This window comes from Pongo abelii, chromosome 2 (assembly GCF_028885655.2).
Source record: "Pongo abelii isolate AG06213 chromosome 2, NHGRI_mPonAbe1-v2.0_pri, whole genome shotgun sequence".
In the NCBI taxonomy this organism is placed as follows: Eukaryota; Metazoa; Chordata; class Mammalia; order Primates; family Hominidae; genus Pongo; species Pongo abelii.
The window spans coordinates 106232097-106249913 of NC_085928.1; the positions used below are offsets into that span (position 1 = coordinate 106232097).

General features: G+C 53.2%; 1 protein-coding gene across 6 annotated transcripts; it reads right to left on the reverse strand.

Annotated features, from left to right (window-relative positions):
• Positions 1-1864: 1864 nt before the first annotated feature.
• On the reverse strand, positions 1865-17512 carry CAMP (cathelicidin antimicrobial peptide). 6 transcript variants are annotated; one of them, XM_054550856.1, is made up of 7 exons: positions 17126-17475; positions 12131-12766; positions 5655-7363; positions 3640-4233; positions 2891-2998; positions 2681-2752; positions 1865-2062 (listed from the first exon to the last, which is right to left on the reverse strand). In XM_054550856.1, exons 4-7 carry the CDS (start codon positions 3847-3849, stop codon positions 1931-1933), a joined length of 522 nt encoding a protein of 173 aa, XP_054406831.1. In that variant the 5' UTR covers positions 3850-4233; positions 5655-7363; positions 12131-12766; positions 17126-17475; the 3' UTR covers positions 1865-1930. The 6 variants fall into 6 exon arrangements, with proteins under 6 accessions (XP_054406831.1, XP_054406832.1, XP_054406834.1 ...); XM_054550857.1 differs by lacking the exon at positions 5655-7363 and having other exon boundaries at positions 17126-17512; XM_054550859.1 differs by lacking the exons at positions 3640-4233; positions 5655-7363 and adding an exon at positions 11403-11620 and having other exon boundaries at positions 17126-17512.
• Between the last annotated feature and the right edge of the window lie 305 nt (positions 17513-17817).

Consider the following 17817-nt stretch of genomic DNA (forward strand, 5'->3'; position numbering starts at 1 on the left):
TAAGTGTTCTTGTGAGGTTTTGCCTTCTCTTCCTCTCAGAGAGGGGTGCCTGTGTCTTAGTTTAGGTTGGCCTGGAAGCAGACCTGAGTTAAGGATTTAAGTGAGAGTAGTGTATTTGGGAAGCAACTACAGAAAGCACCTGCAGGAATGTAGAGAATTGAGACAGGGCACGAACAAGTCAGAAGAGGATGTGGTCATGAACAGGTCTTTGTTGAGGGTAGCCCACCTGGGGACCTCTGGGAGATGTGAAACACATCTCCGAGTGTGCCCCCCAAGGGTGAGAAGAAAAAATATTTTTCCACCAACTCCCACCTATCTTTGGTTGAGGCTGCTCCCTGGAGCACAGACTTCCCAGTACTTCCAGTTGAGCAACCCCATAGCAAAAAGCTGCAGGTGCTTCTAGTGGCTACAGAATGGTGAGTGGGGAGGACATGAGCCGTGTCTGAAACACCAGCACAACAGAGTCGCGACCTATGTGTCACACTCTGCATGTCTCTTCTAGCCACAGCACCTCACTCCACTGAGCAGGATTCTCCTTTTTTTGTTTGTTTGCTTGTTTTAGAGAAGAGGTCTCACTCCTTTGCCCAGGCTGGAGTGAACTAGCATGATCATAGCTCACTGCAGCCATGAACTCCTGGGCTCAAGCGACCCTCCCACCTGAGCCTCCCAAGTAGCTGGGACTACAGGTGTGCACCACCACACCCAGCATATTCTTGGTCTTTGGTTTTTATTTTATTTATTTTTTTTGGGACGGCATTTCACTCTTGTTGCCCAGGCTGGAGTGCAATGGCATGATCTCGGCTCACCACAACTTCTGCCTCCTGTTCAGGTGATTCTCCTGCCTCAGCCTTCCCAAGTATCTGGGATTACAGGCATGTGCCACCATGCCTGGCTAATTTTTGTAACTTTAGTAGAGACAGGGTTTCTCCATGTTGGTCAGGCTGGTCTCGAACTCCCAACCTCAGGTGATCAACCAGCCTCAGCCTCCTAAAGTGCTGGGATTACAAGCATGAGCCACTGCGCCTGGCCTGTCTTTGGTTTTTATGAGCCCACTCACTTTTGTTTCACCCTGTCACCCAGGCTGGAGTGCAGTGGCGCAATCTCAGCTCACTGCAACCTCTGCCTTCCAGGCTCAAGCAATCCTCCCAACTCAGCCTCCCAAGTAGCTGGGACTACAGGCATGCACCACCACGCCCAGCTCATTTTTGTATTTTTAGTAGAGACAGGGTTTGCCATGTTGCCCAGGCTGGTCTCAAACTCTTGAGCTCAAGCAATCCACCCGCCTCGCTTCCCAAAGTCCTGGGATTACAGGTGTGAGCCACCACACCCGGCCATATTCTTTTTTTTAACAATCCCTAAACACAAGCTCACAAGTTAAATCTGCTACCCACCTGAAGAAACTGTGATGTGTCCCAATGCCAGAGGAAATGCCAGGAGTTATGGGCTTTCCTGAGTTAAGTCTTTTAGGAAGCATTGGAATTTTATGGGAATTGTACCTGCAGGCAGACCGCACCCAGTTGGCCAGCCACCCATGGGACTGGACCATCCTTCTCTGAGTGTTAACAACACGCTTGGCCCCTCCCTCGAATGTCACCTCCCCATGAGCAGGAACAGCTCCACAGCATTCCCCCACCACCACACACAGAGTAGAGCTCCTTAATTCCCCGCTGGGGGTTCCACTGAGAATGGGGATGCCGTCTTGGACCTCTTGGCCCTGCTGCCTTACCCTGTGTCCTCCTGGATGGAACACTGCCCTCGCCACCTCTGTGTCACACTCACACACACCCACACTCACACGTGGCCTCCCTGAGCTAAGGGCTCAGTAATGGTAAGAGAGAGGAGGCAAAACAAGTGAGACTGAAGCCTGAGGAAATTGCTCTCATAGTTTATTTTTCAGAGCCCAGAAGCCTGAGCCAGGGTAGGGCACACACTAGGACTCTGTCCTGGGTACAAGATTCCGCAAAAAATCCTTGATTCTCTGGACAATTCTTTTAAACTCTTCGCCAATTTTCTCTCTAGCTTCCCGGAAGAAATCGCCCAGCAGGGCAAATCTCCTGTTATCCTGGGGTTGTGTACAGGAAGAAACAGGTTCCTTGTCGGGGGTCTACCCAGGGTCAATCCAAGACCCCTCCCCACCTAGACGCCCCTCTTCGTGGGCCCCCACAGGAGCTTTGGGGCCCCAGTTCAACCTCTGGCTGTGACCTTTGAAGCATGTGATTGAATCCCTACACCCAGTAAAAAGATGAGAAAACCGAGGCCCGGAGATGGTGAGGGGCTCTGCAGGGTCACACAGCCCAGCCCAGCAACACTGAGATGGGAACACAGGCCTGAGAGCTGAGTACTCTTAGACAGTGGCTCTCAAACTTTACAGGAGCCGGAATCTCCTGGAAAGCTTATCAAAATACGAATTTCTGGGCCCTACCCAGAGTCTGTCTGAGTAGGTCTGAGTAGGGCCTGAGAATTTGCATATCTAACAAGTTCCCAGGAAGGGCTACACTTGGAGAGCTACCGCTCTAAGGGATTCCAGAGCCGGCCCTGGAGATGGAGCTCAGGTTTGGGGAAGAGCCCTGGGTAGAAGGGGCTTTCTCTGCCCTGGGTTGGGGGAGTAGTTAATTGACCCATTGGATGGTCCACACTCTATGCCCCCATCAGCCCCTGCATCCCAGAACAGCCCACTCACCTTATCACAACTGATGTCAAAGGAGCCCCTGGCCTGGTTGAGGGTCACTGTCCCCACACACCGCTTCACCAGCTGGAAAGAAGCTCAAGGTCAAACTTGAAACCATTTGCCATAACCTCCCAGCCGCATCCCATTGGGAAATATTCCCCAGGTGGCCCTTGTTCAGCTCCTTGGGAGGCACCCACCAACACCCCCAGCCCCCAGCCTCACCCCGTCCTTCTTGAAGTCACAATCCTCCGGTGACTGCTGTGTCCTCCTGGGGCACACTGTCTCTTTCACTGTGAAGCTCACAGGCTTTGGGGTGTCTGGGTCCCCATCCTAGTCAGGGGAGGAAATGGGGAGGCTCATTCTTGTATTTTCTGATTTGTGTCCATGACCTCCCTACCAAGAGGGCAGGCTTTCAACAGTACCTGATGTGCAATGGGCACTGGGTGCTGGGCTTGGCACTGGGGTACTGAGGGGAGGAGGACTGAGGCATTCCTACCCTCCTAGGTGAACAGTGAGTAGGATCAGACCTCAGATGAGCTCTAACAAGGAGCCCCTCCCACTCTGCGGTGGGGGCAAGGGAAGTCAGGAGGCTTCCTGGGGGACAAGACATGCCCACTGGAACCTAAATTCTGGACAGAGTTCTTCCCTGTGTGGGGTAATGTGGTACAGAAGAGACTTAAAGCAGAGGAGGTCACTGCCCAGAGCCAATGACCCCACTCTAGTGCCTGGAGCTCGCAGAAGTCCCAACACCTGCATGGGGTCGGGGTGAGGGTATCTCTGCCACAGCAGGAATTATAAGGCAGGAAGCTCTCATGCTGGGAGGAGACACGAGCTCTAGAAAGTTCCCTAGAAAACACGGGACCACACTTAACGGGGAAGATGCCCTCCTGGCAGGCGGTGCAGCAGGAGCAGAAGGAACAACAGGTGGCCAAGCCCAGCCAGAGCAGAGCTGAACGTCCCCCAAAGCTCACCATCGTGAGACTGGGGTCCAGGTCCAGGAGGCGGTAGAGGTTGGCATCCGAGGACCGCTGGTTGATGCCATCTATAGCATGAAGCACAGCTTCCTTGTAGCTGAGGACCTGGGCAACGATGGCCAGAGGCATCACCAGGCCCAGCAGCAGGAGCACCAGTGACCACCGCCCCAGGGAGTGGCCATCCATTTGGGTGTTCATGGTCTCCATGTCTGCCTCCCTCTAGCCCACAGGAGCCTCCTTTATGCCCAGCCTGAGCCTGATGCAAAAGCCCAACCAGGAGCCTTCCTGATCCACCCATCCCTGGCTGCCTGCCAGGGTGTGGGCTGGGGTTTGCTTCAGTCCCTGGCTATTGCTTCACAGGACTTGCTGGGCAGTGAGTGAGGCCTTCCTTGTGTGCAAGATGAGGAAGTGGTTTCACCATCTCTGACAACCTCCCAGACCCGACAGGAGATTGTCATAGCCAGGGTTGCTCAAGAGCGTTAAGTCCATCCAGAGAGGAAGAGAGCCAGGTGCCTATTCTACATCCTTCTACTCTTCAGGAGTCAGGGTGATGGACTGCTAAATCTCCAGCTCTAGGCATTGCCTGGCACCCTGTAGGCATTGATTAAGAATTGATGAATGAGGCAGGGCATGGTGGCTCATGCCTATAATCCCAGCACTTTGGGAGGCTGAGGTGGGCGGATCACCTGAGATAAGGAGTTCGAGACAAGCCTGGCCAACATGGTGAAACCCCATCTCTACTAAAAATATGAAAATTAGCGATGCATGGTGGCTTACACCTGTAGTCCCAGCTACAGGCGGAGGCATGAGAATCACTTGAACCCATTGAACCCGGGAAGCAGAAGTTGCAGTTAGCTGAGATCATGCCACTGCACTCCAGCCTGGGTAACAGAGTGAGACTCAGTATGAAAAAAAAAAAGAATTGGTAAATGAAGACAATAGCCACCCCCAACCTAGAGACTCACTCTTGCAAGGGACAAGTTGCCCTTTCAGTTCAAGGCCATACCACCTGCTCTCTGGACCCAGCTGTCAGCCAGACGAAGGTTCTGCTCCATCTATCCCTTTCTGCATCCTTCTTCGCTATTTTTTTCAGTCTCAAAATGTTCCCAAGCCCCTCCAGACATGGCCTTTCACCCTGGCTTCTCCCAAGCTAAGTCTTAGGAAAGGTTGTCTACACTTGTTGACCCCATCTTTTCACTCTTCTTCATACTGGAGGCCACTGAAGGCTGGCCAACCCACCCTTGGTCCACTGGCCACCCTCAAGCCTGGTCTTTGTCTGCACAGGCACTGGTGAGCCTTCCTTCCTGCTGCCCCAGTCTCCCCTGATGCCACTCTCCTGCTCCTGCCTCCCTGGTGGGTCCTTCTTGGTCTCCCCTAAGGGCTGTCTTCTTAATATTGAGAGCGTGTGGGGTCGCCTCCTGGGCTGCTTCTCTTCCCTGGCCTCGGGTTTCCCTGGGGACGCCCTCTCCCAGGACACCAGTTATAATAGGTAGACACCACCCAGTCTGTATCTCTGAGTTCAAGACTCCCATGAATGTCCCGGTTGTCCCCACTGGGCCCCCTTGACTGCTCTTCTGCTGAGTGCCCGCTGCATGAGCCCTGAAGCACCTTCGCCTCCTTCCTCCTGAAAGCACTCCCCTCTGGCCTCTCCCTCCACCCGTGCCTGGGTCCTGCCGCCATCTTCTCTCCCATGCAGTGCTGCCGCAGCCTCCAGACTCCACCTTCTCTAGGTTTCAGGCTCTCCCCAGACCATAGTCCACCCTCCACACCATTGTCCGGGGGTTCCTTTAAACCACCAATTTGGCCATTTCAACCCTCTACCTTCAGGAGCCCACACACCCCCTAGGCTGGCATCAGGGCCTGTGGCCTTTTTGTTCCCACTGCCCTCACCCCAGTCCTGCGCACCCCAAGTGCCAGACTGTCACGTATGCCCCCATCACATGGGCTCATCTGAGCCTCCTGCTCTTTCTCCCAGCTCTGCCCCGATCCTTCTGTTTGGCCTGCCCTTTCACCTCATGAAGCTTTCTCTGACCTCCAACCAGGCACAGCAATCTCCTCTTTGCCCCTACATCTTCCAGGAAGTCTCTCCTGATTCGACCTCAAATTACTCCCTGTTTGGTGCTCTGGCTGAGACACCAAGCTGGGGTGGCTGGCTGGTGTTGGGAGAGGGAGAGACCACAGCCAGGAGAGATAAAGGGCCAAACTGATAGAGGGGTCCAGCGTCCATGAGGCAAATTCCGGTCCCAGCTCCTCTGTGGACTGGCCATGTGGCCCTGAGGCCTGGGGTACCTCCTGACCTCAGTTGGCCTGTGGGATACTTGGGGGCTTGGACAGCAGGGCTCCTGGAAGGTGGAAGCCTGGACGAAGGCCACCGGTTGCACACCTGGCCTTGAGAGAAGGAAGAAGTGGGCTTTTGTGCAACCTGGTTTCACAGTTCAAGTGTTGCCCCAGTGGCCTCTTGGTCAAGCAGGGCTTGCACATCAAGTACTTTATGGCTGCTGGGAAAAGGGCCATCCAGGGATATCAGGCCTCTCAGGGCTCTCCTGCTTCCTCTACCCTTCTGACTGGTTTCAGGATCCCCAAGAAGCCAAACCAGGGAGAAGCAGATGGCAATGTTAGTCCTTAGGCTAGGGCGTGAGAGCTGCATGCTCCTGTGTTCCTCTAGGTCAGATCTGGCATATTCAGAGCCCCTTTCCAACTGCCTCAAGAGGACGTTCCACCTCGGCCAGTGCTGGACATGCCCTCACATGAAATCAGCCAGATCCCAAGCAGCTTGCATAGGCCCTCTGATACAACTGCAGAAGTCTGGACTCAGGGGCACTTGCTTTCCCCCTCGGGGCCATCTCACAAGGTCCAGGCTTCCCAGGTTCCAGGAGTGAGTCCTGCCCTTGGCACATGCAGGTCGGTGTCCACTACCTGAGGTAGGGAGGCTGACTTTAGACCTTTAGAACCCATGGGTGCCCCCTCCTCCTAGGGAGGGAGAAAGGAGGCTCTCACTAGCTTGCCTTTTTCATAATGGCTCACCCCATTAATAGAGTGATCAGAAGATTCTAGGCAAGGCGGAATGAGAAAAAAAAGTGAGGCTTAGCCGGGCGCAGTGGCTCACGCCCATAATCCTAGCACTTTGGAAGGCCGAGGTGGCCGGATCACGAGGTCAGGAGATTGAGACCATCCTGGCTAACATGGTGAAACCCCGTCTCTAGCTGGGCGTGGTGGCATGCGCCTGTAGTCCCAGCTACTTGGGAGGCTGAAGCAGGAGAATCTCTCTTTTTTTTTTTTTTCTGAGATGGAGTCTTGCTGTCGCCCAGGCTGGAGTGCAGTGGCGCGATAGGAGAATCTCTTGAACCTGGGAGTTGGAGGTTGCAGTGAGCCGAGATTGCGCCACTGTACTCCAGCTTGTGTGACAGAGCGAGACTCCGTTTCAAAAAAAAAAGGGCCAGGAGCGGTGGCTCATGCCTGTAATCCCAGCACTTTGGGAGGCCAAGGCGGGCAGATCACGAGGTCAGGAGATCGAGACCATCCTGGCTAACACAGTGAAACCCCGTCTCTACTAAAAATACAAAAAAATTAGCTGGGCGTGGTGGCGGGCGCCTGTAGTCCCAGCTACTCGGGAGGCTGAGGCAGGAGAATAGGAGAATGGCGTGAACCCAGGAGGCAGAGCTTGCAGTGAGCTGAGATGGCACCACTGCACTCCAGCCTGGGCAAGAGTGTGAGACTCCGTCTGAAAAAAAAAAAAAAAAAAAAAGTGAGGCTTTTCCACATCAAGACTTGAGAGCTAGATAAATGTCCCTTCACAAAGGCCTGAGCAGCCCCTGTCCCTCTGTCTCTCTCTCTCTTTCTATCTCTCTCTCTTTCCTCTCTCTCTCTGAATCTCCCCACCCCCACTTCTCTAAGTGGCCCCTTCCTCTCCTGCAGACCCAGGAGGCTCCAACTCCTACACAATGTGATCAGGGAACCTGATGCACGGAGGCTGCTAAAGGCTCTGGGAGACCTTCCACAGATGAGCAGATGCTGGAGCTACCCTCTCCCACTCCACAATCCCTCCCCCATTGGCGAACAAGGCCCAGCTTAGCCCCCACTCTGCGTTCCCTCCCTGGCTCCATGTCTGCAGCCCTGGTTGTCCTGGTGGAAGCACCCACCTCCTCAGGCCTGCTTGCCCCTGAGACAACCTTCATCAGAATGGCCAACTTGTCTGAAAAGTAGAGAACCAAGCAGGCAGTTTGTTCATCCCCTTGAGGAGCACTGGGGAGGGAGTCCTGGGATGGGAATCCCAGGAACCATATTCGTTGCCAGCCTCTGTCTCTGTGGGTGAGCTACTGTCCCTGTCCCTCCCTATGCCCAGAATCTATAGTCAGCACAGAAAGCCCAGGGCTTTGCAGGTAAAGAGCCCAGGTTCCCTCATCAGGCTGACTGGGTTACTGGCTCAGCCCTGCCGCGACCAGCTGTGTATCTGCATACCAGTGTGTCTGCTCTGCACCTGCCTCCTCATCTGTAGAACAGGGATGATCATCACAGTGTCCAGTTTGTAGAATTGTTGTGAGGGTCAAATACAACATGGTCTGTGGCCAGTACGTGTGAATTGTTTTTGTTGTTATTAATGTGACCTGTTAGGTTAATATTTCAGAAGTAAACATGGTGTGCTCCACAGATAGTAACATTGTTGGCCAAGCGTGGTGCTTCAGGACAGGAGTTCGAGACCAGCCTGGGCAACAGAGCGAGGCCCTGTCTCTACAAAAAAATTTTAAAATTAGCTGGGCATGGTGGTGTGCACCTGTGGTCCCAGCTACTTGGGAGGCTGAGGTGGGAGGATTGCTTGAGCCCAGAAGATGGAGGCTACCGTGAGCTGTGATCATGCCACTGTATCCAGTCAGGGCAACACAGCGAGACCCTGACTCAAAAATAGAAAATTGGGGTGACCCAGGCCATGAGCTAACTTCTGGTAAATTGCCTCCCTCCCTGAACCTTTCTCGTGCAAACATTGGGACAGTAGCCCCAACCTTGTAGACAGCAATGCATTGGAGCAATGCATTGAATATATACTCAAAGGCAGAAGTTTCCTTCCCTAAACCTGGGGCATGGGGCAGGGTATGCTTGTACCCTGTGGTAGACAGGGAATGCCAATCACAGGTTCTGCCCAGACTCAGGACAAGTTCCCCTTTCTGCCTTTCTTTCACTTGCAGAATTGCATTGCCAAGAGACCTGGGGTGGCGGGTCTCAAGCACCGTCGATTATTAGCTGCGTGACTTTGAGCAAGTTGCCTTGTTTTCCTGGTAATGTTCTCATATTTGTAGGATGGGAATGAGATGCCCTGCAGTGTTTGTTCAAATGCAACAGTGAGTGAGAAAGTGCATGTCCACTGTGAAGTCCTGCACTCCCGGGATGTTTTGGCAAGTGAGGTCAGGGTCAGGTCTCCTTACTTGGCAATGGCCTTAGCCCAAATGTTCCCCAACAAGATACATATGCACGCATGAAACTGTGCATATGTATCTTGTTGGGGAACTGTGCTCCTCTTCTTGCTAATAACATCACCTACTACCCAGGCCCCTGTAACATTTCAGCTCAGACTCAGCCTCTCCAGGTTGTCCCCTGGATTCAGCCCCCAGGTGTCATCCTCTGTGATGCGTCCCTCACCAACACCAGGCTAGGAGACAGCTCACCAACCCCACCTTTAGCCTCAGGCTGTGTTTATCCATCAGGCTAGTCCCAGGGGTAAGACCACAGGTGTCCTCAGACAAGAGTCATGAAGCCCTGGGATGCCCCTCAGACAGGGCTTTCCCAAGTTCTCCCTCTGTCCAGGCTCCTGATTACAGGGCTGCATCTCTTTCCCAGGCCAAGGGCTTCCCAAGTGTGACAGTCTTGTCTGTCCCTCAGACAGGGACTCCCAAGGGCAAGCCCCTGCATTCCCTTCAGCCCACAGACTCCCTAAGGTCAGGATTCCTTTCCTCACTGGGCCCCTCTCAGAACTGGCATTGGGCTCTGCCCTCAGAGGGCCCAAATGGGTAAGGGCTGCTCCCAGCAGGTCCAGACCCAAGTTCAGGAATCATTTGTCAAATGAAACACTATACACGGGATAGTGATAGGCAGTTTCCAGTAAATGTGCCTTTGTTTCCTAGACTGATTCCCAAGAAGGGCCTGGGACGTGGTGTCTAGGGGTGGAGGCTCTGCCCAGCCGTAAAGGAAAGACCTGGATATTGGATATACCACTCAGAGGAACCTGCTGTCGTCCTTTGCAGGGGAGGGGGATGGTCAAACCACAGCATGGTTTCTCCTAGGAAAGGTCAAGGCAGCTGTAGGTAATCACACGCTGTCTTGTCCAGCAATACCAACCCAGAGCCAGGGGCCCATTGCACAATCCAGTTTTCTCAACCCTACGTTGCCACCAATGAGGAAGACAAGGCCTTGAGCTTCTTGCCAGGTGACCATGTCCTGAGCACTTCCCCAACTCCCAGCCTGTCTCCTTGTCAGCAATCTATAAACCCTGTACAGCTCCAGCACTCCTGTGCCTCCAGTGGCCAGAGACTGCGTGCCAGGTCTCCTGCTGTTCACCCCCTGCTTAGTGACCCTCATATTCATTCCAATGGACTCTTTCCTTCCTCCTTCTTTGGCTCCTGCCTGACCTGAGCCCTGACCAGCTTCCCTCTCATTGCTCCCTTTTCATTAGACCTTGCTCACTTCTACTTGAATGCATTAGCCAATATGGTAGCCATAAGCACAAGTGGCAATTCAATTTCAATTCAAATTAATTGAACTTAATTAAAATTAAAAATCAGCCGGGCGCGGTGGCTCACGTCTGTAATCCCAGCACTTTGGGAGGCCGAGGCAGGTGGATCATCTGAGGTCAGGAGTTCAAGACCAGCCTGACCAGCATGGCGAAACCCCATCTCTACTAAAAATACAAAAATTAGCTGGGTATGGTGGTGCATGCCTGTAATCCCAGCTACTTGGGAGGCTGAGGCAGGAGAATCTCTTGAACCCAGGAGGCGGAGGTTGCAGTGAGCCGAGATCGCAGCACTGCACTTCAGCCTGGGTGACAGAGAAAGACTCCGTCTCAAAATAAATAAATAAATAAATAAATAAATAGCAACAACAACAAAATTATTCTGTCACACTACCCCCATTTCAATTGCTCAACAGTCAGTTACAGTGGATGTCTCAGATATAGAACATTTCCTTGGTCACAGAAAGTTCTATTGGACAATGCTGAGTTAGACAGAGAAGTGTGGCTGGAGGTGGGGAGCTGGAAGGAGAGAAGATCCTGTGACAACCCTGGGTGGGAAGGGCCAGCTTTGTCCCTGTGACATGCTGTCTTTCTCCAAATGTTTTAGAAGCACCTGCTTGATAATGCCTCCAAAGAAAAAACTCGCTGTGTGGGAGACAACAGTGAGAAGTGGGCCATCCTCCAGCAGGGAGCTGACTGGAGAAGGCCTTGGATGCCATGGCCGCAGGGAAGTAGCTCTGCAAGGGTACATAGTAGGCCCTCCTCGGGTGGCAGTTTTATTATAGGAGCATCACTCAGGCTGCACTGAGAAAGGGGTGCAGTTTCTGGGAGCCCCAGAATCATGGCTTGTGGGGATCCATCCTCCACCATCTCCCAGTTTGGAACCTCTGTTCCCCAAGGTGACTGGGGAACAGATCCTTCCCTTGCCTTGTGGGCGAGGTTAGGAGCCTGTAGCCAAGGATGGTGAGATGCTAAGAGCTATGGAGGCCAGGTCGCAGATGTCAGTTGCTATTTTTGAGCTGAGACATGCAGCCCAAATTACCTCCTCTCCATCTGAGGTCACAGAGGGTTTCAGGGGCCACCTCCTGAATACTCCAGTCCTCTCTGTTTCTGGATGCAGATTCTGAGGCCTTGAATGGGGAGAGACCTGAGCCAAGGTCTCCAAATGGGTTCTGGGCACGTGTCCAGCCATTTCTAATGCTGTTCATAGAGTGTGTAACCTCAGCAGTTGACCTTTCCAGGATCTGAGTGCCTTCGGGGCTGTATATGCGAAAAACACTTAGGGAGTTAGTCAAGGATTAGGCCAACACAGAGCTGCAGGAACAAGTGATCGCCGAAGAGGCTGCTGCCTCTTTTGTGTGCCTGTACTCTTTTGTGTGCCAATATGAGAACATTTGTTTCCCTTCCCCGAAGAAGGGTTGCAGGAGAGGCAGGCTGGCTTCATCAGAGTGTGGGGAGAGGGTGAGAGCCCCCAGGAGAACCTGGATAAGGCTGATGAGCCAGCTGATGACGAAAATGAGGCCCACAGATAAATCACTTGAACAAGGACCCCTATCCAGAAAACTGCAGAACCAGGACTTGGACTCAATGCCCCCCACCCACCAACCTTGCTGTCCTTCTCATGGGGACGAGTGGAAGAATTCAAGCCCCTCCTCCTGCCCTCTGCAGCAAACTGGAAATGCAGATGTGGGCTGCCATGAGGGTGGGAATTTGGGACGGGTTGAGTGTCAGGACCCTCTGCTAAGGCTCAGTTCCCTCTTTCCCACTTACTACTTCATGTGACACAAGTTGTGTGGAGGAAAGCCAAGCAGTTAAGTAATCATTGCAACCCCTTCAGCCAGGCTGGGATTTTCCAGGCACCACACTGGAGCCCCCTGAGTAAATGGCCATGATCTGAACTCGTTCTTCTCCCCAACAGCAAGTGAAGAACTGCTGGGGGTACTTCAGTGCTGCTGAGGACCCCAAGAAGTTGCCCATCTGTGAATCCCAAAACTTTGCTGGGGTGAGCAAATCCCTGGAGAAGGACTGGAGGGCAGAGGAGTGGGTCCAGAAGCCAGAACTTCAGGCTGGGAGGCTTCAGAGCAAAGGGCAAGGGCTGGAGGGCTGGACTGCCACATGCTGGACAGGTCTTTCGGGGACCTCTATACTCATCTCAGCCCTGAGGAGTCTCCTGAGAGACTGACTACATGGCTGCGAGCCAAGCCATTGCCCTACTTAGTGCCTTTTGCAAGCCTCTTTACCACCCTGAGCCTTGATCTCCACAGAGCAGGAGGGTTCCCATCCTTGTTGGTCCACTGGAATCACTTGGGAAGAATGTGTAAGCCCAGGCCACAACTTCACAGTTCAATTTGGCATGGCGTGGAGTCGGGATTGAGAACTCTCAGGCTAGAAGCTGCAGATGGCCTCCTGTAAGTGATAATCACTCAGTAAGTGCCTAGGTGATTATACCAACAGCAAGTAGAATTGCAATTGCAAATTTCACAGATATACTCACACACAAGTACACACATCCACTTTTACAACCAAAAAAACTAACACCCAGGCCAGGCGCGGTGGCCCACGCCTGTGATCCCAGCAGTTTGGGAGGCCGAGGCAGGTGGATCGCCTAAGGTCAGGAGTTTGAGACCAGCCTGGCCAACATGGTGAAACCCCATCTCTACCAAAAATACAAAAATTAGCAGAGATCTTGTTAGAAATGGAAATTCTCAGACCTCACCCTAGACCTATTGAGTCAGAAACTCTGGGGTTAAGGCCCAGCAATCTGTGTTTCAATGAGCCCTGCAGGTGATTCTGATGCACAGTGAAGTTTGAGAACCAATGCCTTAGAACAATAGCAGCATCTGAGCTTGAAGAAGGACCAACTTGGAGACAAAACCAAGGCTCTGAGAGGTTGAGTGATATGCTCAGGATCACACAGCAAGCTAAGCACAGGGCTGGACAGTCCCCCAGGCCTCCTGGCCAACCTGGGACATCTCCTCGCTGCCAGACTCCTCTGGACCCTCCACATTTGTCCCTCCTCTGAGAAGGGAGAGGAAACTCTAGACCTTGACCTTAGGCAGGAATATGCTACCCCTCCCAGCCCCCAGGACCCAGCCCTGGCTAATGCCAACCATGTCTGACTCCTCCTTCCCCAGATCACGCGAACCCTCAGAGGCTTAAGAAAAATCTTCTGGCTGGGCGCAATGGCTCACGCCTGTAATCCCAGCACTTTGGGAGGCAGAGGCAGGCAGATCACGAGGTCAGGAGATCAAGACCATCCTGGCTAACGTGGTGAAACCCGTCTCTACTAAAAATACAAAAAATTAGCTGGGCATGGTGGTGGGTGCCTGTAGTCCCAGCTACTCCAGAGGCTGAGGCAGGAGAACGGCATGAACCTGGGAGGCAGAGCTTGCAGTGAGCCGAGATCGCGCCACTGCACTCCAGCCTGGGTGACAGAGCAAGACTCCATCTCAAAAAAAAAAAGAAAAGAAAAATCTCCAAGTGGCCAGGCTTGGTGGCGCATGCCTGTAATCCCAGCACTTTGGGAGGCAGAGGCAGGCAGATCACCTGAGGTCGGGAGTTCAAGACCAGCCTAACCAACATAAAGAAACCCTGTCTCTACTAAAAATACAAAATTAGCCAGGCATGGCAGCTCATGCCTGTATCAACCTACTCGAGAAGTTGAGGCAGGAGAATCGCTTGAACCCAGGAGGTGGAGGTTGCAGTGAGCTGAGATCACGCCATTGCACTCCAGCCTGGGCAACAAGAGCAAAACTCCATCTCAAAAAAAACAAAAAAGAAAAAAAAAGAAAAATCTTCAAGAAGCATTTCAAATGGCTGTTTCCAAAGCAGTCAAACCAAAAGCCTGTGCCTAAGACTTTCTAAGACGGCTCCAACTACTCCAAGCTCTCCTGACCACCCTATCCTGCAGTCCCCCATCTCAGCCTTTTCCAAACTATCCACTGTGGACATCTCTGCCCAGCCCAATAAAAATCCCAGCTCAGAACCTGGTCAGTTTCCTTCTTTCCCTTGTGCTCCCCGGTGGCAGAACCCCTGCAGGAGGCCAGAACTCCATGCTGCCTCCTCTCCTGTCACCTTGCCTGTACCCCAGACCAGCCTTCCCCATCTCCCTTTATGTCCCAGGTCCCCACTCTCCAGCCATCCTTTTTGTTACTGCCAGGGTAAGATGCCAACCAACAGCCAGGTCACACCACTCAGGTCACGGGTGGATTTAGAATTGGTGCTCTTGGCCGGGCACAGTGGCTCACGCCTGTAATCCCTACACTTTGAGAGGCCGAGGTGAGTGAATCACCTGAGGTCAGGAGTTTGAGACCAGCCTGGCCAACATGATGAAACCCTGTCTCTACTAAAAATACAAAAAGTTAGCTGGGCATGGTGGCGGGCGCCTGTAATCCCATCTACTCAGGAGGCTGAGGCAGGAGAATCGCTTGAACCCAGGAGGCAGAAGTTGCAGTGAGCTGAGATCGCTCCACTGCACTCCAGCCTGGGCAACAGGAGCAAAACTCCATCTCAAAAAAATAAATAAATAATAAAATAATTGGAGATCTCAGGGCTGCTCATGCAGATATGCAGCCCTGAGGTCATGGTGCAGCTGTGGTGGCAACACCAATCTAGTTCAGGCAAGACTGCTGCTGCCCCTACTGCAGGAGAAGGCATAAGGGGAGGTGGCAGAGGCCACAGTGTCAGGGGAGGAATCTGGGAAGAAGGCAGACTTGAGATGGAAGGGAGAGTGACAGGGCCAGGGGAACAGCCTGAGCAAAGGCATGGTGGCCAGCAGGGGCTGGACGAGGAGACAGGAGGGGAGCAGAGAGTTGGAAACAGTGACAGAGGGAAGGGGACAGTGGTCCACAAGAGACTCAGTGGGGGCCCCAAGTAGAAAACTGGGGCTTGTTCTGAGTCCAAGTAGACCACAGGAGGTGGGTAAGTGAGGAGGTTGCAGAGGGCGGGAATCCTAAACTCCAGAAGGAGCCTAAGATAGAAGCAAGCCCAGCCAGGCCATCACCCAGCACAAGGGGTGCCAGGGTCACTTAAACAAAAAAATAACTGGACAAAAAACTCCCCCAAGCCAATAGCCAAGCATCAATTTAATTTTCTCTCTTTTTTTTTTTGAGATGGAGTCTCGCTCTGTCACCCAGGCTGGAGTGCAGTGGCGCGATCTCAGCTCATTGCAAGCCCTGCCTCCCAGGTTTACGCCATTCTCCTGCCTCAGCCTCCTGAGTAGGTGGGACTACAGGGGCCCACCACCATGCCCAGCTAATTTTTTGTATTTTTAGTAGAGACGGGGTTTCACCATGTTAGCCAGGATGGTCTTGATCTCCTGACCTCGTGATCTGCCCACCTCGGCCTCCCAGAGTGCTGGGATTACAGGCGTGAGCCACCACGCCTGGCCCAAACATAAATTTTCTAAGTGACCTATTTAGGCTCACTGCAACCTCTGCCTCCTAGGTTCAAGTGATTCTCCTGCCTCAGCCTCCCAAGTAGCTGGGACTACAGGCGCACGCCACCATGGCCAGCTAATTTTTTGTATTTTTAGTAGAGACAGAGTTTCACCATGTTGGCCAGGCTGGTTTCGAACTCCTGACCTCATGATCTACCCGCTTCAGCCTCCCAAAGTGCTGGTATTACAAATATGAGCCACCGCACCCAGCCTACTCTCACTTAACTCTGACCAGTTGTTCTGAGGAATTGTTCTGCTTCTGGGGGCCTGAGACTTCCAGGAGCCTGCCCCCTCCCCTCTTGCCATACCCCTCACTGCTTGCTCTACTCCAAAGGGCAATGAACAGTTCCTGTTGGTCAAACAAGGCATGAGAGGGAAGGACCAGGCCTGTGGTTTGGACCATAGGGGCTCCTTCTACATGCCAAAAGATCTCTTAAAGGCCCCATTGCAGGGAGCACACAGGGTGCAGGACCAGAGACATGGTGACCACATGAACTGGGCTGCTAATGCTAGGGCTGGAAGCCTTGGAGTCTATCCCAGCCCAGGCCTGATCTGCAACAAGATGTCCTGGCTTCAGTGACAGAACTTCTTCTAGCTTCTCTCAGCAAAGTCTGGGGTTGAACGATAAGTTGGGCTGGGCACAGGTGGAGGCCAAGGCTGAGTTGGAGGATGCACAAGCTTTCCAGAAAAGGACCAGGCTCAGGGCAGCTCAGCTGTGGGGCAGCCTGGTGGGTTTGGGTGCCAGTTCCTGTAGGTAGGCCTTCACTCTGGACATGAATATGGAGAGGGCAGCTGGGACTCCTCAGGCAAGGCCTGCCCTTGGGCACGGGACTGCTTTGGGAAGCATCTCTCCATTCCTCTGCCAAGACAAAGACTTGCAACCCCCCGGGATCTCAGGGTCAGCCTCCAGGAGACCCTCCGGAGTGCAACTTCCAGGAGGAGAGAGTAAGGCAGGGCACTCCATGTTAGGCCCCACACATCCCCACGCCTTTCCTGGGGGGCCCATGTGATTCCTCCCACAGCCCGGCTTGTCCCCAGTGGAGGTCAGTCCATCTGCTCATGGATGCCCTGGAAGGGTGGAAACTGCCCCATTCAGAGGCTCCCCAGGCCCCTGCCCACCTGTATGCCTTTTGAGAGGTGAAGACGGAAGAGACTAACTCCCTGAGACGAAGAAAGGAGGAGACATCAGAATACAATTTCCACTATTTCCCCAGCCCCACCCCTCTCAGGGATCTCAACTTGAACTCAGATCCAAGTGACACCTGGCTTTTGCTTATTTCCAAAAAGCAATTCAGGAGATTTTAAAGGCCGCCTTCCTGCCCACTTACCATCAGTTGAGAACCACTGATCCTATCTCCAGCGACAACTTCCCTCCCTAGGGTTTTCTTTCCTTCCTGAAATAGAATTAATAAGCCAAGAGCACAAGAGAAGAGCCCTCAGGAGCTGAGATTGCAGGTTGGAGGGAGATGGATACCCAGGAGGGGTGATGGGTGATGGAGACTGCTGGGGATGGGTAGAGCTGGGACTAGTGGCAGTCGTGTAGATCAATGTCAAACCCTGGCTGTGAGTGGAAAACAGCTGCTGTCCCTACAGCTGGTGAAGCAGGGGGCTCTCTCCATTGGGCAAGGAGCCCCTGCCATGGTGGTCACCTATATGGGCAAGGGCAGCCCCATTGAAATGAGTTATCTCCCAGCAAACTTGCCCACAGCAACAGTATTGTGTAGGGCCTCTGGGACCCATCCTGTCACAAAAGGAAAAGCCCCAACACTAATTTCTGGGGTTGTCGTGGTAACAATACCATGCAGGGAGCCTTGGGCCAGGTGCCACCTGGATCTGAGTTCAAACTGGGACCCCTGAGAGGGGTGTGGCTGGGGAAATGGAGCCAATGGAAATTATGTTGTGTGCCTCCTCCCAGCCGCACCGTGGCCATGGCGTCTATGGAGTCTGGCCACTTGAGTCCAGGGATGTGACCTGTGTGTGTGGTCCTCTAAGATACAAAGGGCTCCTGTGTGTCCACCTC